The 24,301-nt window shown below is 38.2% G+C and overlaps 2 protein-coding genes across 2 annotated transcripts; both read left to right on the top strand.

Moving 5' to 3' along the window:
- The first annotated feature begins 4,733 nt into the window (after positions 1-4,733).
- On the top strand, positions 4,734-15,281 carry LOC108980161 (lysine-specific histone demethylase 1 homolog 3-like). Its single transcript, XM_035693359.1, has 8 exons — positions 4,734-7,436; positions 9,287-9,428; positions 9,567-11,807; positions 11,959-12,052; positions 12,592-13,079; positions 13,682-14,380; positions 14,533-14,607; positions 14,917-15,281. Exons 1-8 carry the CDS (start codon positions 5,269-5,271, stop codon positions 14,980-14,982), a joined length of 5,973 nt encoding a protein of 1,990 aa, XP_035549252.1. The 5' UTR covers positions 4,734-5,268; the 3' UTR covers positions 14,983-15,281.
- Positions 15,282-15,832: 551 nt separating this feature from the next.
- Positions 15,833-22,885, top strand: LOC108980162 (V-type proton ATPase subunit c1-like). The gene is made up of 3 exons (XM_018951011.2): positions 15,833-16,037; positions 16,153-16,438; positions 22,435-22,885. Exons 1-3 carry the CDS (start codon positions 15,968-15,970, stop codon positions 22,565-22,567), a joined length of 489 nt encoding a protein of 162 aa, XP_018806556.1. The 5' UTR covers positions 15,833-15,967; the 3' UTR covers positions 22,568-22,885.
- Positions 22,886-24,301: the final 1,416 nt, after the last annotated feature.

Genomic DNA, 24,301 nt, shown 5'->3' with positions numbered 1-24,301 from the left:
GGATAAATAAGAGGGAAAAAAAATTATATTTTACTATATATTTTTTAAAATATTTAACCAGCTACGTTTGATTGTTTAACTCATCTCAATCTAATTATTAAAGAGATCCACTACTTTTTTAAAATTTCATAAAAAAGTTAAAACTCATCTCAACATATTTATATTTAAACACATCTCAATAGTATCTATAAAATATTACTATTCATAGATCAACTCAAATCATCTGATATCATTTCAGAATCGGAACGCAGCCTAAATAGGTAGAATATTAAAAAAAAATGCAGTTTTTCTTGTTAATGAGATGATTCATTGAAAGTAAGCAGAATTCCATTTGGTTCTGGTACAGGTTATCATTTTTTTTTTTCCTTTCCTCCAAACAGGAAGATGGGGGATATCACGGGTCAAATGCGAAACTAGACAATTTTTACCATTCGGATAGATATAGAAGATGTGCTCCTGACCATATTTAATGATGGAATTTACATTGTCCACAAATAATATTTAGTATCATAGTCCGTAGAGTATACTGAAATCTAGCTTAATTCGAGCGAACAATGACCAATCAAAGTTGGCTCAAGTTTGAGCTCAACTCGAGTAATTCGAGCCCGACTCAAGTTGAGTTTTTGTGAATGATTAAATTCGATTTGAGTCAGACATTCTTATGTCCAAACTCGGATTAAAACAAATTAACAGAATATTCTTTTTTTTTTCTAAGCAATTAACAGAATATTCTTAATCACAAGATCATTACTTTTTCAATTTTTCAAATTAAAAAATAAAAACAAATTAACATAATATTCTTACTCACAATCTATAATTGGATATAATTTTTTTTCTTACGAATACTTTTATTTATGGATGCAATTCAATGGCTAGCTACAAGATTGGTTTGGATACAAAAAGCCTCTCAAATAATCTCATTTAATCATTACAATTTTCATAAACTCTCACATAAAATATAATAAATAATTCAAAATTTTAAAATTTTAAAATAAAAATAATATTAAAAAATAATGTGTTGGGCTCACTCACTGAATAAAAGTTTGACCCACATGTGATAAGGAATATTAAAAATATAATACAGATAATAAAATTTATCTCTTTCTATCAATATTTAAACTTTTGAAATAATTACTGCGCATAGTCCTCACGCGCCGCTCACAACTATGTGCGGTCCTCATGTGCCATTCTTTCGGCAGCTTTCCTCGCCATATGCGTCGGATCATCGGAATCGTCACCATTAGATCTTTCATATTTGACTTTTGTAGCTGAAAAAAGACAAGCGTATTGCTTTCATACGCCGTCATAGAGTCTGAAGTCTACTAGAGGTGGTCCAAATTGTAATCCTTCATTTTTCGCATCTATCTTATTGTTTTCCTTATTGTTTAGTAAAAAAAAGATTTCGTCTCTTGGACGTTTGTCTAAAGAGGTCGATGAGTCATCTCTTTCTATGAAGGGTGAGGTTGAATTTCTATTTAGGCAAAGTATTGTCTCTTAGAAGTTTATCTGTAGAAAGTATCAACAGTAGTGAAGACCAAACCAATCACAAAAGAAAATAGTCTACTGATAAAACTCTAAATGCATTAACTGATTTTTGAGGTAATGGTTGATATGCGGATATTCCTACATGTATCCGATCATAGATGTAAATTTATTTAATGAATAAATGATGATAATTTTTCTTAAGAAAATCTAAACTTTTGAGATAAACGGTAAATTGAGTATAAGTCTTTTTTTTTTTTTTCGTGATTTTTACCTGTTATCGATAGTCTCCGTTGATAAGAAAGGGAAATTACCTGTGACCACCTGTCCTTGTCTCGAAACAATTCGACCAGGTAGAACATTGGCAATGGTGTCAAGTCCAAATCTTTACTAAAACTTTGAAAACTTGAGTTGTTGGCTAAATCCAAAACCTTTGAAGAGATTTTAGTCATTCTAAAGTCAAAATAATAATATAATATTATATAATTTAATAATTTTTTTAATATTTTACAAATACACTCTATATATTAAGTAATAATTTAATTTTTATTGTCCAAACAAATTATTTAACACGAAGAAAAAGAGAGAAGAAAATAAGATAAAGGAAATGCTTTTTAATAAAATATTATTTTGGTTGGTGAATAGTAACTCACCAAATATGATTTTTGTTTTATATTTATTATAACTCATAACTTTACTTGAAGTGATTTGACTAATCTAATATAGTTGAATTTGGAAAAATTTAGTCAAAATTTAGATTTGGCTGTCATTTGACTAGTCAAATGTAAATACTCTTACTTAATTTTTTTTCTAAAACATGTATTTTTTATTTTTTTAAGCTGTATTTTTTAATCTTATACTTCAATCCAAACATCTATAAAAAATAATCTAAAATAAACGTTTTTGCAAACTCCGAAATAAAACATATTTAAAAAAACATTATTCAAATTGTTCTATCTATTTTAACAAAAGTCATAATATATGTAAAAAAGATTCATAAAATCCCAAACTTTTTTTTTGAATTTCTCTTAACTAAACATTCCCTTAACTAAATTTTGGATTGGTTTGGAAATTTTGGATTGGTTTGGATTTAGAGATGATATGAGATAATTTTAGATAAAAGATGAAAGTTGAAAAAAATATTATGAGCATATTATTTTTTAATATTATTATTATTTTAGGATTTGAAAAAGTTTAATTAAGATTTGAAAATTTTGAGTTATTTATTATATTTTGTATGTAAATTTGTGAAAGTTTTAATGATGAAATAAAATGAGATAAAATACTTTCCGAATCCAAATGGGGCCTGTCTATCAATCTCACAAAACAACTCGTGTTGAAGACTTGAAGCAGGAGAAAAAATCAATGTTTTGAATACTATACCAGTGACCGTTTCGGTTGAGGTATTGAAACGAGATATCTCGGTACCGATACTATTTTGAATACCGGTTCGGAATAGTCTATATATAAATAAATTATATATAAATATAAATATAAATATATAAATTATAAATAGTCTGGCCTGAATTGGAGAATTAAAAAATAAGCATGTAGTTTGAAGAAATGAAAAAAAGAAGAAGAAAAAAGTAAAGACTGAAATATTGGTCGGTACGGACTGAAATGACCGAAATTTTGACAGGTACGAAACTATATACTTCTTTGTACAGGCTACGCCACATAAAAGTTATATTTCGGCCATACCGCCCGAGACGCTATGAAATTTAAAACTTTGAAAAAAACTTTTAAACATTTCAATAGACAACTAAATCTATTATTTGTTCTTTAACAGCGATCACACTTGTTTATTTATTTAACATTACACCTTACATGATTTTTAACTAAACTGAAAAGGCTTGAAAAAAATATATTTATTCAATAAATCATAATAAATAGTATCAATTTAATGTAACAAATATTATATTATGATCATTTCATATTATTTTGATAAACGGAAATTTTTAAAATATCATATATGTTTTTGTTTTCTAAAGCAAGCATTTCATTAACACAAAAAGATCTGCATGAAAAATGGGTGTGATTCCCCAACAAATATCCAATTACAACAGATGTGCGCAATACAAAAGAGAAAAATAAATCAGATTTGGGACAAAAAATTCGGTTTCCGTCCATTTCCTACAAAGAATGTGCCATCTTAAGTGACGATTTTTACAGTTCAATGTACGAATTGTGATGCCACCACTAGAGGCGGTGATTGTTGGAGGTGCATTATAGTTTGTTGGCGTGAGATGTTCGTAGAAGATACCAATATCCTTATCTTCAAAATCTCAATTAGGGAAATAGATAACACAGTAGAATATATAATATTGATTAGCACGAATCGTGATGGTCGGATTTCTTTACACTCGCCTACGATGGTGCATGAAGGCCACATGTTGGTGATGGTGAGATGAGGTGGATTAGATCTAAAAAATTTTGGGAGTGAAAAAACTACTCATATGACGCTTGTAGCTATTTCAAGGCACGTGGTGGTCATGCGCGAGTTAAATTGTGTGAGAGAGTCGAGTGTTGAGATTTTCGCTATGGTTCTACCCTCTACTAGTATATCGACAACTAAGAAGTTGTGTGGTGGAGTGCGTATAGACAATTGTTTGCTGGAAAACAATGGATCGAGCCTAGACTGAATTGATAGAGAGGAGAAAGGGAGCCAATGTTCCATCCTCCTCTCCAGTGGAACATGATAACAGAGAGGATGATGAACTCTTTTTATTTTTAGGGTTATACTCACACTTGTGATTACAATATCTTATATCTTACGTTGAATAAATACTATATATTTCAAAACAAGATAATGATATATTTATAATATTCTTTAAACTTTTATTTTAAATAAAATAGAAATAGGTTGAGATTTCAAAAATAAAATAGAAAATTGATTATTTTGAATGATATTAATTATAAGAATATGAATATTTTGATAATTTCATATTATTTTGATAAATGAAAAATTTGAAATATCTTATATCCTACAATGAATAAATAATATCTATTTCATGACAAGAAGATAGCGATACGTATAATATTCTTTAAAAATATTTTAAATAAAAGAGGAATAGGTTAAGATTTAAAAATTAAATAAAAATTTATATTTTGAATGAATATTAACTATAATAATATGAATTGCAGGAATATTAATTTTCGTCTGAGAATTCGTTTCTCTCGTTAACACGGTCGTTATTTTCTATTTAGCAATATTATTTTTATTATTCTTTTATTCAACTGGTCTTCGCGGCGCAGTTTGTACTTTGAGAGCCGATCTTCGCAATCCCGCAAACGAGACGCTAACGCGCGCACTCGACTCCCTTCGACGAATCCATTAATGCCACCACAGCTAGAGCTTCAAGGCGCCCAGGTCTGGCATCCCATCTCTCTCTCTCGGTCACCCTTTTCCTTGTAGGGCTTAGTTACTCTGTTAGATTACCCTAGGGCTTTCTTTTTCTTTTCTCGTTTCCATTGTATTTCTCGATTCAAGCTCAGAGAGGCTATTGATTGACAGAAACCTAATAAAAAAATTTAGTGTTTCCCTTATATTGGTGAATATTTAGGTTTCTGATGGGTGTTGGGGATTTTGGGTTAGCTTCAATCTTGCTCGACTATATAGCTTTAATGGTTGAAGGACGAATTTTTTACGAAACATGAGCTTTAAGTTTTTTTATGTGGAATATGTTTCGCACTCCAGATCGTTTCATGTTGATTTGGGCACTGAGGGTGGGCTAAGCGGTAACGAAACGGCTTATAGAGGACTTATTAAAATTTAGGGCTTGTAAAATGGATGGGGAGGATAAGAGGTGCGGGTCCAAGAAAAGATTGAAGCCGGCTGAGATTGGTTTTGAGTCGGATGAGGATGAGCCAATTGGGTCTTTGCTCAAGTTGAAGAGACCCCGAAATGCTAAGAAGGTCAAGTCAGGGTTAGAGAGTGGCGGTGATGGTCTCAGGAAGTTTGAAGTTAGAGAAGTGAAATTGGAGGTTGAGGCTGAAAATTTGGGCGAAATGGATGATACTTTGGCGAGTTTCAGGAAGAAGTTGAGGGGTCCAAAGAAAGACAGTGGATCTGGAATTGTTAGGGGAAGGAGTTCTTCTTTGAATGTAGTGGATTCTTCTGATAGATCATTGAATGGGTCTGCAAACAATGGGGGATTGGATGAAAAACTGATATCTAAGGTTGTGGAGGAAGGTCATGTAATGGGCGATGATGGTTCTGATATGACCATGGATGTAGGGGTAGCAAACAAGTGTAAAGGGAAAGTTAAGAAACCCAAGATAAATTCAGTACCGAAAACAGCTGGTTATGCTGCATTTACTACTGATTTAGAGTCTCTGGGATCTGGGTGTAGTTCTTGGAGGGAGCAAGAGTCTAATTTGTGGCCTGGGGAAGGTCCTGATCAGTTTGTGGATGAGCCTTTGGAAGACTCGATATCAGCATTTGTTCGCAAGGCACAATCTGGCACTAGGAAATATCGTGCATCTTCAAGTTCAAAGCAGAAAACAGAGGATGAGACTTTGGAGGATGGTTTCAGCCCTTGCTCTGAAAGTGTTTCGGGGGTTTCTAAGCCTGTGACTGGAAGGAGACTTAGATCTGGTTCTACCTCAAAACTTGACTGCAATGGTTTGAAATCCAGAAATGGAAGATCTGATGACTGTTCTTCTCAAGTTTCTGACTTCGTTGAAGAGAATCATGATTCAAATAGAAGGCTTCCTTCTAATTCAGCAGTTAAACTGGAGAGTATGAAACCCAATGACAATAGACACCGATTATCTTCCGAAGTTATTTTAGAGGTTCCACCTCCAGTTTCACCAACATCAATATCTCCTTCTAGAGGGATCCAAGATGAGGCTACAGAGGACCCTTGTGGTTCAAATGCTCAAGGAGGATCTAAAATAAATAACGAAAACTCTAATGGAGTTTGTAATGGAGAGTTTGCTCGTATTCATTTCAAGGATAATTGCACTGCTTGTAGCCAAAAGGCTGCATTGGGAACTCGAACATTCAAGGATACATTAAAGCCTTGTTCAATGTTTAACACAAGCATTGTGGTGCAGGATGTTGTAGAAATGCCAAATTCTATCTCTGGTCCAGAAAAGATGGAAGAGGTCAATGAGTTTGGCAAGGGCAACTCTGACAGGGGTTTTAGGGATTCATTGACCCAACACTCAGAGGGCGTTTTGATAACACATGTATCAAATGCAGACCTTGAAGTTTCTGAGACTTGCTGTGAAGGTGAATTGTTGAACAAATCATGCAAATGCACTTCCCAGGAAATTTGCAATTCGGTTTCTAGAAAAACTTTTGAGGTTTCATCAAAATTTGTCTCTCAAAATTCATCTTGCCATGTGAAGATGGGAGAAAATTGCAGTGCTTGTGATGATCTTAAAATGTGCACCGATGAGCCAGATCTTACTTCAGATTCTCTGCAAAAGAATGATTCTTTTCCCTTCATTCAAAATCAAACCTTAGAAGATGTGTCAAAAGGTATTCATGTTCGTAGCCACAATTATCATTCAGTCGGTGAAGAGGTTTGTAGAGGTTCTTCTCCATCTATAACTCGAGATGAAAATGAAAATTACCCAGAAGATATGATACCTGTGCCTGATTGCAAAAGCAAAGATAAAAAGCTATCATCTGGCCAGCGTGCTGTACGCAGGCCTAAGAAGCATAGGCATGGAGATATGGCTTATGAGGGGGATGCTGATTGGGAGAATTTATTAAATGAGAAAGGTTTTCTCGAAAGTCAGGGTGTTATAGACAGTGAGCATTCTTTTGGAACAAGAGTGAAGTGTGATACATCTTCAAATACTTCTGCGGAGATGATTGAAAATGGTGGTGCAGCAGCAGTATCAGCTGGACTGAAAACTCATGCAGTTGGTCCAGTTGAGAAGATTAAATTTAAGGAGGTCTTGAAGCGGAAAGGTGGCCTCCAGGAATATTTGGAGTACAGGTTAGTTATTATCTTTTGAAACCTGGCTTTATGCTTGCATGTTGTTTAGTGTTTTTGGATGCCTTCTCGTAGAAATTTGTATTTTCTGCAATAAGAGTTAATTTTGTCATTTTCTTCAAACGTCTTTTTTAATTTAAAATATTCATATTTTTTCATATTCAATCTAAGTCCTATTTTTTTTATGAAGTTTGTGTTTTACATTTCTATCATATTCAATAAATCATAATCATGATTTCCTTGCATCTTTTTTCTATTCCTAATTAGGCGTTTCTTTTATACATTGTGTACTTGTGCTATGCTTTGTGCGTGCTTCAATAACATTTTGATTACTTATCAAAAAACTTTAATTCTGTGTTATCTAACCCGGGAAAAAACACCTTTTTTAGTTTCTGTTATCGTTGCATTACCTTGCATGTGCTTGATATGGTATGGGTACATGTTGTGAACCCATGTTATTTTTAGGTGAATGTACTCGAAACTGGACAGAGGATAATTCTTTTGGGTGCTTTTGAGTAGTTAGACCCACTTATTTTGTTATTTAGGATTTACTGTAGAATGAAAAATTTTTCTACTGTCTCTCCCACCTGACTTGGAAAGATGTTGATATCCTTTTAGGTACCACTGCCCCCATTTTATTCATTGAAGACCTTTCACAGTTGGACATTTTGTAAATGTAGTCTTTAGCTAGGCTTGTTATTACACTTGGACTGAAAGGAAATTATATACTTATGAGTTTCAAGTGAGATTTGCTTCTTATTATAAAGAAACTGGTATTTGCTTCTCTTTGCATTATATTACAGTATCGAGGTATAGATGAAACTTGTAAAAGACTTGGTCATTGAAATTGTAGCTAGAAAAGCAAACTCTATATGATGGCACACTTATATTATATGTTGTCTTTGCTAGCCTTCTATTTAAGCTCATGTTTAGTGCCTTGATGCTGGGGCAAAAGGGTGAGCATTAACCTGTGTTGAACTTTCATATGGGTTAAGGCGGATCTATCTGATAAAAAGGCTGGCTACACCCATTACTTTTACTTATATAAAAAAAAAGGTTGGCTACACCTAATGAGTACATTGTTTTCTTAATAGTAGCACCCATAGTATTGTTCTTTTGTCGCTCTTGTCATGTTCCATTTTTAATTGGTCTCACCCCTCCTTCCCTACTTTCATTCTTATATCTTAAGAATGTTTTGCTGAGTAAATGATCTACAATGGTGGCTGCTTCTTTTATGACATAGAACCTCACCAAAGCAGGGCTTTTTGGACTCACCCCTGGTGAGTAATCCTGGATACACAATCGCCCCCCAACCCACCACCACCACCACCATCACCACCCAAAAAAAACAAAAACCAGAACCATGAACAGATTATGTAGGGGAACTCCTAGTGCGAAATCAAACCCAGAATGTTTTGAGTCTACGACTCATTTCAAGCTCCTTTTTTTTATCACTAGGCTACACCCTGATGTGTCTAGTTGTGCCACATTTAGTAATATATAATTTATCATTAGTGCCCTTGTTTCGCTTTGTATTTTTAAGTTTAGATTATTGCTTGTGTGTCATAACTGACCAAGATTACTTTGTTTTTGCATTTAAAACTGTCATGGATTTGCTTCTCTAAGCGGAGCTCCAATATTGTGGCTTCCACATACCTTTCTATGAAGTTCATGAACTTACCTTCCGACCCTCTCTTATTAGCTTCATAAACGATTTAATTATTAATATTGATTGGGTTCTGCAAATTCCTTATTGTTCAGACAGGAATATTTCAGCTGTTACAGCTCTATTTAAATATCTTTTAGCTGGAACTGTTTTTGCTAATTAAAAGCTATTGCTTGGTGGAATGCAGGAATCAGATATTAAGTCTTTGGAGTAAAGATGTTAGCCGCATTTTACCACTTGCTGACTGTGGGGTCTCTGATACTTCTTTTGAGGGTGAGCCACCACGCGCTACACTTATTAGGGAGATCTATGCATTTCTTGATCATAATGTAAGTTTTGTAAATACATCAATTGTTTATTTATGCTTTGCCCTTGCTTTTCGTCAATATTAATGTTTGTCTTTTCTTTTTTTGCTTATTAGCTTTTCAGTAATTTGGGTTAAGGTTTTTTTTTTTTACTTTTGACAGGCTTATATAAATGTTGGAATTGCTTCTGAGAAGGAGAGAGCAGAAACTAATGCTAGGCATAACTATCAGCTTCTGAAACAAAAAAATATTGAGGAGACTTCTGGAGCTACAGTTGCAGATTTAGAGGATGGAGTTTCTTTTATTGTTGGTCAGGTTAAGAGTTCTGAAACTTCAATGGAAGCAAAGAGTGATGTTATTATTGAAAATGAAAAGCAGATGTGTGAAGCTACTAAAGATAAGAGACGTGGTACTCCGGTTGCACTGGAATTATCTGATATGATAGAACGTGAAGAATGCCTAAGTACTGGTCCATCATGTGAAATGCTGGATAGTGGAACAGACCCTGCCATCACTCCTGAGCTAAAGAATGACTCATGTACCATTTGTTCCTCAGATGATCACATTAAGGGGACTCACTCTCTGCAATGTGATTCAGAGTTCAGAAAGAAAATCATTGTTGTAGGAGCTGGTCCTGCTGGCTTAACTGCTGCACGCCATTTGCAACGTCAGGGTTTTTCTGTAACCATTCTTGAAGCTAGGAGCAGGATAGGGGGTCGAGTCTTCACAGACTGTTCATCTCTGTCTGTTCCAGTGGATCTTGGTGCTAGCATTATTACTGGTGTTGAGGCTGATGTGGCCACTGAAAGAAGACCAGATCCTTCCTCATTGGTTTGTGCTCAATTGGGCCTTGAGTTGACTGTATTAAATAGTGACTGCCCTCTTTATGATATTGTTACGGGTCAAAAAGTTCCTGCCGTTCTGGATGAAGCATTGGAAGCAGAATACAACAGCCTTCTTGATGATATGGTGTTGCTTGTTGCCCAAAAGGGGGAACATGCAATGAGAATGTCTCTTGAGGATGGCTTAGAATATGCCCTTATGAGGCGTCGTTTGGCACGATTAGGAACAAGGGAAGAAACTGAAGTGCACAGTTCAGTGAATGCTTTCTTTGATGCTGAAAAAGGTAGTGTTGATGGCAGTTTTCCACAGAGGCATTGCTCTAAAGAAGAGATTTTGACACCTCTGGAGAGGAGGGTTATGGATTGGCATTTTGCAAACTTAGAGTATGGCTGTGCTGCTCGGCTTAAGCAAATATCTCTTCCCTACTGGAACCAAGATGATGTTTATGGAGGATTTGGAGGAGCTCATTGTATGATTAAAGGGGGTTACAGCACTGTTATTGAGTCTCTTGGAGAAGGACTCGCCATTCACCTGAACCATGCAGTCACAGATATTTCATATGACACCAAGGACTCTGGAACTAATGGTAGTCAGTCTTATAGAGTCAAAGTTTCTACGTCAAATGGCAGTGGATTTTTTGGAGATGCTGTCCTGGTTACAGTGCCACTTGGATGCTTGAAAGAAGAAACCATAAAGTTTTCCCCACCTTTGCCCCAATGGAAGCATTTTTCAATCCAGCGGCTTGGTTTTGGAGTTCTTAATAAAGTGGTTTTGGAGTTTCCGGAAGTGTTTTGGGATGATTCTGTGGATTACTTTGGAGCAACTGCAGAGGACACAAACCGGAGGGGCCAGTGCTTCATGTTCTGGAATGTCAGGAAAACGGTTGGGGCTCCTGTTCTTATAGCTTTAGTGGTTGGCAAGGCAGCTATAGATGGCCAAAATATGAGCTCATCTGATCATGTAAACCATGCGTTAATGGTTCTCCGTAAACTTTTTGGAGAGGCTTCAGTTCCTGATCCGGTTGCATCGGTAGTGACAGACTGGGGCAGGGATCCTTATAGCTATGGTGCTTACTCCTATGTTGCAGTTGGAGCATCTGGAGAAGATTATGATTTATTGGGCAGGCCTGTAGATAACTGTTTGTTTTTTGCTGGTGAAGCCACCTGTAAGGAGCATCCTGACACAGTTGGTGGTGCAATGATGAGTGGGCTACGGGAAGCAGTGCGTATAATTGACATATTCAGTAGTGGGCATGATTACACTGCAGAAGTAGAGGCAATGGAGGCTGTACATAGACACAGTGACTTTGAGAGAGATGAAGTTAGGGACATAACAAAGAGGCTTGATGCAGTCGATATATCTAATGTTCTATACAAGAACTCTTTGGATGGAGCACATATTTTGACAAGGGAAGCTTTATTACAGGAGATGTTCTTTAAGGCAAAAACCACTGCTGGACGATTGCACGTGGCCAAAGAGTTATTGGATCTTTCCGTTGAAACCTTGAAATTCTTTGCTGGGACCAAAGAAGGGCTTACTACACTCAACTCATGGATACTGGTACCATTTCCCTTCTATAGTATTGGTCCATATCTATATATATGGTATATGGAGTTTTCACTAGAAATCGTTCTTTGGCTGTCAGTCCTCCAATGTTTTTAATGTTCAAACAAAGTTTCTGATTCTATATATTTTATTGGACTTATGGCAGGACTCAATGGGGAAGGATGGGACTAAACTCTTGCGGCACTGTGTTCGTCTACTTGTGCTTGTTTCAACTGATTTACTTGCTGTGCGCTTGTCAGGTAATGATTTATATTCCTGGTTTTCTACGCAGCATTAACACATGCACATATTCATCAATGTGTGGCTGTACTGAAAAAGAAGAAAAAGAAATATTGATTTGGCTTTAATTTATAGCTTGTCCTCTTAAGACTGTTTCAGTAAGTTTCAGGAGGTTGATAACTAAAGTTACCTGAGACAAAATCATTCACATTTTCAACAATATTGAATATTGAAGCTTTACTGGAATGGTTAAACTGAGGCATGCTGAAATAATTGGTATACAATTATGCTAAACTGAGGTATACTGAAATAATTGTTATACAACTTATCAATAAAATATCGTCTTACTTACAAAAAAAAATTGTTATACAATTGTGGCATAAATGTTTTGTTATAAAAGTTTAATAAGGATTGATTAGAGGTGAATCATTCATAACTTAGGTGTAAATGACCCGCATGAATTTGTTTGTGTTATTATTTTATATGAAGTCATTATAGTGGTAGTATAATACCAACAATGGTGATGAATGGAATGTGTTTGTTGATAATGTTGATGTAGGCATAGGGAAAACAGTGAAAGAAAAAGTTTGTGTACATACTAGCCGTGATATACGTGCAGTAGCAAGTCAGCTGGTTAATGTGTGGCTCGAAGTCTTTCGCAAGGAAAAAGCTTCTAATGGTGGATTAAAGTTGAGGCAAGGAAGTGCTGTAGATTCAGCAAGGAGAAAATCTCTTAAAGATCCATTAATAGGAAAGCCGCCTCTGCACACACATCATGGTGCTTTAGAGAATAAAGGAGGTTTGCAGGTCTTTGCATCTGCTGGAAGTCATTTACATTTGAATCCAAATGTGAAGAAAGTGAGTGGTAGAGCAGTCAAACTCGAAGCTGCAAATGACTCAAAATTGGATTTTACATCAAGGTCCCAAGGTCCAACAGACACACTGGATACTGAGCCCGAGGACAGCAACACTGCTATTTCTGAAGAAGAACGAGCTGCCTTTGCAGCTGCAGAAGCAGCTCGTGCGGCAGCACTTGCAGCTGCCGAGGTTTGTTTCTCTTTATTTATTACAGTGCCTTTGAGTGACTGTTTTGTGTTCTTACCTTAAAAATTGCATTGTTCATGGTTATTAGCTTAGTCAATTTACAACCACTTCCACTTTTAAATATTTCTATTCTTTACATCATAGCTAATGCTACCAGCTTTCCTGTCCTATGATGGTATTTTGAGACTTAATTCCGGTATCAATTTGGAGTAAATTTCTGGAGAACCTAAATATCAAGGTTGATCGTTGTTTGTCAGTCAGATTTTAGCTACAGGGCCATTTCATCTGGTCTTTACTGTTGATGTCATATTGTGTTGTACTCTTTAGGAAATAATGCAATGAGATTCTGCCTTTTCTTTTCTTATGTTAATAATATCTACTAGGTGATTGCAAGTTTGGATAACATTCAATTATGTTCACATTTATGTGGTAAGTGTAGGTTCCTGTAGCACTGCATTTCTGTGCCCATATTGTAACATGTCTTAGGCTTGTATTATTATTATTATTATGATTATTATTATTTCTATCTGAATCTTTTCCTCTCTTTGATTTTCTGATTTGTTCACGATGTTGCTGGAGGAATTTAGTGTTCGTGTATGTTGCAGGCATATGCGTCAGAGGCCAAGTGTAACACATCGTTGCAGCTACCTAAGATACCGTCATTTCACAAGTTTGCTAGACGGGATCAATATGTCCAGATTGATGAATTTGATACTCGAAGGAAGTGGTCTGGTGGTGTTTTGGGAAGACAAGATTGTATATCAGAAATAGACTCCAGGAACTGCAAAGTTAGGAACTGGTCAGTTGATTTTTCTGCTGCTTGTGTGAACTTTGATAGTTCAAAAGTTTCAGCGGATAACCTCTCACAGAGGAGCCATTCAAATGAGATTGCTAGCCATTTGAACTTCAGAGAGCACTCTGGGGAAAGCGTGGCTGTGGACAGCAGTATTTATACTAAAGCATGGGTTGATTCGGCTGGCAGTGTTGGGATAAAGGACAACCATGCCATTGACAGATGGCAATCTCAAGCAGCTGCTGCCGATTCTGATTTCTTTTGCTCAAATGAGGAAGATTCGAACACAAGTTGGAGACTACCCACCTGGAAGCATGATAGACTGGCAAATGAGAGTTCTATCTCACAAGTTACAGTAAACAAGGAATCTGTAAAAAATCATCCTCGAGGGGCAGATCGCATTAAACAGGCTGTTGTAGATTATGTTGCATCATTGCTCATGCCCCTTTATAAGGCAAGAAAAATTGATAAGGAGGGATACAAGTCAATTATGAAGAAAACTGCAACTAAGGTTATTGATTTTTCATCTTCCCCCCTACTTTATACTTTCCTTCTCTATCATGTTGAAAATTTAATGCTGCTGGATTAGATATGACATGGTTAAACAGGAGGTCACAACGGATGTTTTTTTTGGGCCCCTTCTTACCTTAGTTCTATTTTCAGGTCATGGAGCAGGCCAGTGATGCAGAGAAATTCATGGCTGTTTCAGAGTTTCTTGATTTCAAGCGCAGGAACAAGGTGTGCATTTCCGTTTATATGCTTAATATCAGAACCAATTATCTGGGAAATTTTCTTCTTGTAAATAGTCGTCATTAAAGGCGGCTTTACTGATTCCCATGCCTTAGTGCTTTCATTGGGGGGCTTGCATGGTAAAACTTCACGTTGAAGTTTTACAATAGATAATTTGAATAATTATGGGACACTTTTACCTTGAAAAATCAAAAGATATTGTTAGTCTTTGATTTCTGGCATGAACAGATATCATTATCAACAGAATGATTTGGTACCTCTTTTCTTCTAAGCTGTTCTCATGTGTTTAACTTGCAGATCCGTTCCTTTGTGGACAAATTGATTGAGAGGCACATGGCAATCAAGTCAGACGTGAAATCTTGATGATCTAAAGGAATGTGACCTATTTTGAGTTCATTAATGTGCAAGATTTTGAGAAGTCTGGGGGAGTTCTCGGCGTATGTTGGCAGTGGTGGGATGGAGGTTCTTTTATTGGTGTTTCATTAAAAATGGTGGTATGCTGTTAATAGGGGTGTAATCTGAACAGGCTACTCAACAGGTAGCTGGAATTCAACTCGGTTAAACACGACTCGTGCTCGATTCGTTTATTAAATGAGCTCGTTCGTGAATATGAAATAATGATCGATTATTAAATGATACAACTCGTACAAAACTTGACTCGACTTAATTAATGTTTGCGAACAAACTCGTATAAGATCTGACTCGACTCGTAAGCTCGCTCGTGTAGTTGTAATGCACCTACATTGTTATACAGATATGCAGACACATGTATGTACATAGGTTATTAGAAAACTAAACAATGTTCTTCTGCAAACATTAATGCTTGTGGCTGAAAATACATGCCTATAACTTTGTATCATTTTTTGACCCAAATATTAGAGTTCACATTGTGTATGGGTAGCATTTAATGTCAGGGAGTCAGCTGTGTGTATATCTTTCTGAGTTGTAGAATGCGTTCCAGAATGTTAAGTTGAAAACGTAACTCTAGCATGCACACAAACATACATTCGAACACAGGTTTTTTCTGGGTTATTGTTCTATTCTTGAGTGATCGTTTCAGTCGTTGGGACTTTGAATTTTTCTGGAGATGGGTCAGTATTGTATTTATATGTGGCCCAACTTTACTTGGGCTTCCTATGAGATTCTCAATAATCAAAGCCCACAAAGAGTTTAATGCCCAACAAGTCCTCGGGAGACGAGGTTGTTTCTGTAATTGTGTCCCTCGCTTGGCCAAGAGAACCTGAGGTTGGAGCAGAGTGGCATTCGCATACGAGGACTGGGACGGTGCGATCTACGGAACAACAACAAAAACTGGAAATTCTCTTCTCAGATTTATAGCAAAAGTGAAATGTCTCACGGTGATGAGACCGCCCCATTCTTTGGCTTCCTTGGCGCTGCCGCCGCCCTTGTCTTCTCCTGTAAGCTAGTTCTATATCTATGCGATTATTGTTTGTTTATTAATGATCATGGATCGAGGGTTTGGTTGATGTGGGTCTAGGGTTTTCATCGGATGCCTGCAACTTTTTCTTTCAGGTATGGGAGCTGCGTACGGAACCGCAAAGAGTGGGGTAGGCGTGGCGTCGATGGGTGTGATGAGGCCGGAGCTGGTGATGAAGTCTATCGTGCCGGTGGTCATGGCTGGAGTGTTGGGTATCTACGGTCTTATCATTGCCGTCATCATCAGCACCGGGATTAACCCTAAGGCCAAACCCTATTACCTCTTCGATGGCTACGCACATTTCTCCTCCGGTCTCTCTTGTGGCCTCGCTGGCCTCTCTGCCGGCATGGCTATTGGGGTCGTTGGTGACGCTGGTGTTCGGTATATCTCTCCCTCCTCTAACATATATGTAGTTGTATTTGCTCATGTTATCAATTTACTTATTGATTGTGGTTTGCTCGAATGGATCGATCGGATCAAGTGATTCATGTGGATCACTGTTTGGCATATTTGCTTGTATTTCGGATGCAAATAGTGAATATGGGAATTTTGGGTACTTTTTTTTTTTTGATAAGTAAGAAATTTTATTGATTGAATGAAACTAGGGAACGCTCATGTACACACGAAGTATACAAAAGAGACTCCTAATCAGATTCTAGAAAGCTGAAAAGAAAACAAGAACTCGTGAACGTTCCCTTCCTTTGGTACAATAGCAGCCAACCATTGAACTAAAGAAAACACAAAAAAAATTCCACAATTCCCCCACATTTCTCTCCTTGTTGTTGAAGCATCTCTCGTTTCGTTCTGTCCATATACACCACAATAGACACAAAGGAACCATCCTCCATGTCACTGCGAATTGAGAGCAATGATGATGCCTATTCCAACATGCTAAAAGTTCCTTCACACTCTTAGGCATGACCCAAGATAGCCTGGCTTGACTGAATCTACCCGCCCATAGCTCCCTTGCCACTTCACAATGCAGGAAAAGGTGCTCAATTGATTCGCTGTTACTTTTACACTTGCAACACCACTCCATCACAATCATTCCACGTTTCCTTAAATTGTCAGCCGTCAAAATCTTTCCCAAAACAGCAGTCCAAGTGAAAAAAGAGACTTTTTGGGGTACGGGAACTCTCCAAATATCTTTCCAAGGGAACCGAATGGGCTGATGAGCTGCCAACTCTTTATAGAAGGACTTAACAAAAATTTTTTTGCGCCCTGAATGTTTCCACAACATTCTATCCCTCTTGTTTCCTCCTAACTTCTTGGAATATAAAAGACTGTAAAAACCTGCTTTTTCGTCCACTTCCCAGTCTTGTGCGTTTCTGGATAAGATCAAATTCCACAGAACACTCCCATTGGCACAACACAATACATCTGAGACAGCGGCCTGCTGATTTTCAGCCAATCTGAAAACACTTGAAAAAACAGTAAATAGAGCACTCTCGCCACACTATACATCAAACCAAAAACTGATTCTAGTCCCTACTCCTACCTCAAAACTAGTGTGTTTTACTAACTCCTCCTACCCCTTTCTGATAAATTTCCAAAGGCTTACACCAAAGGTACCCTTGCCCTCCTTAGAACACCAACCCCCCCAATCACAACCATACTTTCGAACAATAACCAATCTCCACAGTGAATCTTCTTCCTGTTGAAATCTCCACAACCACTTCCCCAAGAGGGCTTTGTTAAAAAAGGACAGGCAAAGCACCCCCAAGCCTCCCGACTCCTTTGGGCAACACACCTTCTGCCAACTCACAAGATGAAATTTATGTTCTTCCCCCATACCACCCCACAAGAAAAACCTAAACAATTTCTCAATCCGATTGGCCACTCTCACTGGTAAAGGGAACAAGGATAGAAAATAAGTAGGAAGATTGGAGAGGGTACTTTGATGAGGGTAAGTCTCCCCCCTTTTGATAAGTAGAGCCGTTTCCAACCCGCCAATCTTTTTTCTACCTTTTCTACTACGCTATCCCATATGTATTTTGCTTTGAAAGAGGCCCCCAAAGGAAGGCCAAGGTATTTCATAGGAAGAAAGACCACTTTGCACCCCAACAAACTTGCTAGATGATTGATATTGTCCACCACTCCCATTAGGTCCAATTCTGACTTTCCCAAATTCACCTTAAGGCCCGAGATAGCTTCAAAACACAAAAGAACATCCCTTAAAGCTTGCAACTGTCCACTGTCAACATCACAGAGGATTAAAGTGTCATCTGCATACAATAAATGAGAAATGGAAAAAGCATTGGAGGTAGAGTTGCCCACCGAAAAACCAGCAATAAAACCTCCCCTTACCGCCGCCTCCACCATACGACTCAAGGCCTCCATCACTACAACAAAGAGAAAGGGAGATAACGGTTCCCCTTGTCTCAAGCCCCTCGAGCTCGAGAAGAAACCACAGGGTTGCTCGTTAACTAAAATAGAAAACTTAGCGGATGATACACAATATTTCACCCAACCCACCGCCTATCTCCAAAACCACACCTCCTCAACATATACATAAAAAAATTCCAGCACACATGATCGTAAGCCTTTTCCATATCCAAACTGCAAAGGACTCCTGGAATACCTACCGTCAGCCAGCTATCCATACACATTCGCTACCAAAACTGAGTCTAAAATTTGCCAGCCACGTACAAAGGCATTTTGGGGCTTGGAAATGATTTTATCCATCACCAAGCTCATTCGATTAGTTAACACCTTTGAAATAATTTTATAAATCCCGCCTACCAGACTGATGGAGTGGAAATCTTTCAATTCAATAGCACCTGCTAGCTTTGGAATGAGTGTAATAAAAGTAGCAATAAAGGATTTTTCAAACTTTCGGCAAGAATGAAATTCATGGAAGACCCTCATCACATCCTTTTTCACTATGTCCCAACTTTCTTGAAAGAAAGCCTTAGAGAAACCATCCGGACCTGGAGTTTTATCTTTGCACATCCCTCTCACTACCTGTAGCACTTCTCACTCCTCAAACGGTCTCTCTAACAAACTCGTTGCACTACCATCCAACTGTTCAAAATGTAATCCATCCAATTTAGGGTGCCACACCTCCGTCTCTTTAAGAAGCTCTTCATAATAATTCTCTATATGGGCCTGAATGTCTGCTGGAGATTGATGCACTGTTGTACCAGAATGAATGACCTCAATCACATTATTGCGCCTTTGAGAATTTGCCATTTTATGAAAGAACTTAGTTCATTTGTCGCCCTTCTTCAACCAAGTCATCCTAGATTTTTGCTGCCAAGAGATTTCTTCTAACAACAAAACCCTTTCTATTTCAGACACCACCTCAATTTTTCTCAACAAAGACTCCTCTTTTACCTCCCTCTCTTCTAGAGAGCTCAACTCATTCCACAGAATACTCTTTTGTTCATCGGTGTGTCTAAAAATCTCAATATTCCACTTCTTTAGATTCAACTTGAGGGCTTTAAGTTTAGAAGCCATAATAAAGCTGGGAGTACCATGAAAAGAGTATGAGGCCCACCAATTACTCACCTTCTCCCCAATAGCGACCATTTGGAGCCACATATTTTCAAATTAGAAATATCTCCTTCCCCCATTTAAACCATCACAATCTAGCAAAATGGAGAAATGGTCAGAACATACCCTTGGCAAACGCTTCTGAATTAGATCCGGAAAATGTGACTCCCATGAAGAAGAGATCAGAAATCTGTCCAATCTTGACCCCCCCTCTACTGTTAGACCAGGTGTAAGACCCCCCCCCTCCAACTAGAGGAAGATCAATCAAATTGAGATCGAAAATCAGCTCCGAAAAGTCTTCCATAGCCCGTGTCAAAGAAGAAATCCCCGCCCTCTCACAAGGAAAGTGTACCACGTTAAAATCCCCACACACAACCCAAGGTAATTCCCAAATATGATGCACTCCCACGAGCTCCTCCCACAACAATCGTCTATCTCTATCAATATTAGGTCCATACACCCCCACAAGAGCCCACCTCCAACCATCCACAACATTTTTAAAAGAGACGGCCACTGAATGGTTCCCAATGCAATCCTCTACTAGATCCACCACTCTCTTATCCTACATTAACAAAACCCCTCCGGATGCATCCAAAGAGGCTAAGAAACTCCATCCCACAAATGAGCAACCCCATAGACTCCAGATAATATTCCTATCAACATGGCTCAACTGAGTCTTTTGGAAACAAACAATATCAGCTTTCCAAATGCGAAGAAGAGAACGAATGTAAAGACACTTATTTGCATCGTTAATCCCCCTGACATTCCACGATATGATTTTAGGCTTCATAAGAAAAACTGCTCCCCCTCCCCTTCTGTCTTTCCCTACCCACACTCCCCTCATTATTGTAATTGATAGTGCATATTAATCTTATCAACTCTTTATCTTGTTTAGTGGCCGACTTTTCTGCCGCTGAACAACCAGATTCAATGGCCACCAGAAGAGCCCTGAATTGCTCTTCGTATCCCGCACAAGAAATCCCCAGGAATCCCTGAAGCTCCTCAACCTTTTTCAGCAACCAATCCGTAGGGATAGAGATTGGTTTAGAGTGAACTTGTACAGAGCGGGCTAGGACTACCCAACTCATTCGGATCACCCCTATCTTCATTGACCACAGTCTGTAAGCCTCTTGAAAATTCATCCGACACCTCTATTACGGACCCCACCTCCTCTGTTGGCCCACTAACCACAATCAACTCATTAGGAACAAGCCCCACTTCCCTTGCCGCCGTAAGCCCAGAAAAACCCCCTCCCCGCAGCTCATCCGAAGACAACTCAACACTGCTACTCTCGCCTGCGTCACCAAAACAGGGCTATGTCCCCCTCAAAGGCATTTCCCCCATCCTTGGGATAGGTAAATTGGTCTCCCCACCCAAAACCGTCGGGATAGGTATGTTGGACTCCCCTTCGGAACCTCCCTTTCCATTACCGTCCTATCTAATTTCTCCTTCCTCAAAATTCTCACACTCCCTCCGGGAAACTAACGTTGCAGACCCACCAAGGTGGTCGCTGGGAGCTGGCAATCCTTTCTATGGCGGAGCTGTGTCCGACTGATCACATATTGGCGACGTGATGAGGGGGGCAACTCCCCTGCACCTGTATATCGGGCGAGACACGATATTTCTCCTTCCATACCCGTGCTGGGCCTGAGCCCTTGTCCAACCCAAATCCAGTAAATAGACTGATATGAGAGGCCTCGTAGGAAATTGGCCCAAGCCCGAGCCCATTTCCCCAACAACGTTACCTTTAACGCACCGTTTCAACCAACTGATATTTTCAGACAAAACACCCACTTGAAGTTCCATCTCGGCCAACGCCTGCAGAAGCAATTCCTCATTCAGCCCGATCGTTGCCCTGCCATTCTCCCTACACCTTTGAGCCCTCACTAAAGAGAAAGACCCTCCTGTACCTGCCGAGCTTGCCCTCTCTACTGTTTTTGCTGCTCGAGGCACCTCGAGTGCCTTTGGGTACGACCATGCGAAAGGCTTAAGCACCGTCACCGATGGTGGGTGCAAGCTTCCACTGCCTCTGTTTTTCTCACATGGAACAGAGGTTGGAGCTAACAGCGCCTTCAAGGTCTCTGTAAAGTTCCTCCATCAGTCCCCCGTCCTCCCTACCGGTACCACTATCAGACCGCGCCTCCTCTCATGCCCAAACTCCGACAAGGAAAAGAACTTGCCGTGAGTGTTATGTCTTCTCTGCATAAATAGGACCTGACTTCCCCTCCTGCGAGTTCTAAGAAACTCAGAGGGACCCCTAGAAGCAGTACATTCCTTTACCTTAGCAGTCAGCCATGCTAAAGCATCTTGGTCGATGGAGATATATTTGACGATCCGACAGCTACTCTCCGTTATTCTCCACCATCTATCATCTTCCTTCTTAAACTCAAAGGTCTTATAATCAATAATAACGTTACGACATGACTCCATCGCAACCAAACCAAACGTTAAAACAGAGTAACACTAATCACTAACTGGGAAACCACGAAGCTCAGACACCAGTAGCGCTACTCCAGTGACGATGAAGCACCATCGTGTTTTTTCGCATGTGTATGGAGAGAAAAAATTTTAGGAGAGAAAAAATAAAAAAAAGAGCATTAACTGAGAAAAAGAATTATAGACATATTTTGGTTTGACCCATATATTATAGAATTATAGACATATTTTGGCTACTACTGGTTATTTAAGTTGATTTTGACCCATCTCACTCTAAATGGAGATCATCTTAGTTCTGAGACGGGAACTGTAGTGGGGGGATCAATTAGATTTGTGAATCAGTAACATGTATTGGGTATGCTACTTATTCTAAAATATGTCACTCAATATACCCGCACTCTGTTTATTAGGATGATTTCACTTAATGTAACCATTGTATTTTGCAGAGCAAATGCACAACAGCCAAAGCTCTTTGTTGGGATGATCCTCATTCTTATTTTTGCTGAAGCATTGGCGCTCTATGGTCTTATTGTTGGCATCATCCTCTCTTCCCGAGCTGGTCAGTCAAGAGCTGAATGAATGTGCACATTCTTCTGCTGGGTGGTTGTGTTTTGTTTCTGTCAAGCCAAAAGTTTTCTTTGTTACTACAGATTCTTGTTGATGAGGGTGATTGTCTTCCCATTTCTATCAGGAAGTGTCATGTTATGGTGCTAGGATATAGAATTAGAAATTAGTTTTTCCGCTTAATAAGTTCAATTCTTCATCTATATGATTATGCATTATGCGGATTTAATTAGAGGCTGTCTAGAAATAGTGTATACTTTTATAAAGGATTTAGCCAATTAAAGGCTGTCTAGAAATAGGCTCTCGCTTAGCTTCAATTTTTCATGCTGAAAATGTGGTAGAGATTTAGCCAAAACCTTCTTGCATGTTTAGTGTACTGATCCAAGCTCTTTAAAATGCTAAGCAGAAAAGCACCACAAAATTAAGTGAAGGTGGGATGGGGAAAGAGGGAGGGGGAGCTCTAAATTGTTTGCACTGTTACTTTTCTCGATATTCCCATTTCTCCATCCATGTTTCTCTCCTCTCAAGCTCTCCACTCTCTCTCTCTCTCTCTCTCTCTCTCATTCAAAGGGAAGAATCGTGACCTGGCATTTGGATCCCATTTTTTTCTTGGGTGTGCGGTGTGTTGTTTCTGAATTGGTTGTCGGGCAGAATTTTTTCGATAAATTTATTGGGCTCATTATATTAATAATGAAGGTTAAATATAAAAATAGTTAACGTGATTTGGTCTAGAATTAAATTATTTCCTGATTTTTTAACTTTTTACTTCCCTTGGTTTTAATATAAATAAAATTAGTTATTGCTAAATCACTAAAAGTTTATAACTAATACTAATATATAACTTATAACTATATCAATAGTCTAATATTAATACTATTATATAGTCTAATATATTAATAAAAGTATAAAACAATTTTTTTTAAATCAATTTTTTTTTTTTTATAAACAAATTTTTAATGACAAATTGTGAAATTTATATTTAAAAAAAATCGAAAAACCAGACCGGATCGGACCGGAAATCGGTAAAACCGGAAGTACCGGTTTAGGAGGGTAATCGGTGCGTAATCGGTTTTGAAAAATATAAAATCGGTACATACCGATTCGATCTTAGATTTTATCCAAAACTGGACCGGACCGGACCGGACCGGTTACCCCTAATAATTTTGATCAATTAAGTCATTTAATTAATACATCGTTATAGAATTTTGGGAGGTGGGTTTGGTTCTCAAACATGATTTGAAGGTCCTAACTATGCCATCTGTAAACAAGTTAATTTCATAAGTGACCATTAAACCTTATTGAGCTTCCTTCCCTGCTAACATAGGAATGATGTCAGGATGAATATTGCATATAGTGATATTTCTAGGCGGTATCCAATAACTTAGTAAGACAAGACAGCAATGGTTGCAAGCTTTAGAGAGTAGGGGCAAGGTCCCCATACTAGAGAAGGTCATATGCAAGCTCGACAGAGATGGTTCAAATCAAGCGAAATCAAAGGCATTCGTTGGTACCTGAGATGCTAAGGATCGAAGACTTTTGGGATATGGAGCGGCTTGTCAGACATAGTTCGAGGAAGTGTCTCAGTCACTTCTCATGTAGTTGCCAGCTTTTTCTTGACAGATCCCATTGAGTGTTAATAATGTTAATAACGTGGAGTAAAAAGGACTCGAACCTTCGCACTCCGGTACCAAAAACCGATGCCTTACCACTTCGGCTATATTCCATACGGCCTCGTATTGGACGTTAGAA

The sequence above is a fragment of the Juglans regia genome, chromosome 8, assembly GCF_001411555.2.
Source record: "Juglans regia cultivar Chandler chromosome 8, Walnut 2.0, whole genome shotgun sequence".
NCBI lineage: Eukaryota > Viridiplantae > Streptophyta > Magnoliopsida > Fagales > Juglandaceae > Juglans > Juglans regia.
Note: the sequence above shows the minus strand (reverse complement) of the source record. Positions and strands in the feature narration are given on the sequence as shown.

Excerpts from the sequence above, each read along its gene's own strand:
- LOC108980161 (XM_035693359.1), top strand. The coding sequence starts at position 5,269 with ATGGATGGGGAGGATAAGAGGTGCGGGTCCAAGAAAAGATTGAAGCCG. Across the intron at positions 12,053-12,591 it reads ACTTGCTGTGCGCTTGTCAG|GCATAGGGAAAACAGTGAAA; the intron begins GTAATGATTTAT and ends ATGTTGATGTAG. Across the intron at positions 14,608-14,916 it reads ATTTCAAGCGCAGGAACAAG|ATCCGTTCCTTTGTGGACAA; the intron begins GTGTGCATTTCC and ends TTTAACTTGCAG.
- LOC108980162 (XM_018951011.2), top strand. The coding sequence starts at position 15,968 with ATGTCTCACGGTGATGAGACCGCCCCATTCTTTGGCTTCCTTGGCGCT. Across the intron at positions 16,038-16,152 it reads CGCCGCCCTTGTCTTCTCCT|GTATGGGAGCTGCGTACGGA; the intron begins GTAAGCTAGTTC and ends TTTTTCTTTCAG. Across the intron at positions 16,439-22,434 it reads GTTGGTGACGCTGGTGTTCG|AGCAAATGCACAACAGCCAA; the intron begins GTATATCTCTCC and ends TGTATTTTGCAG.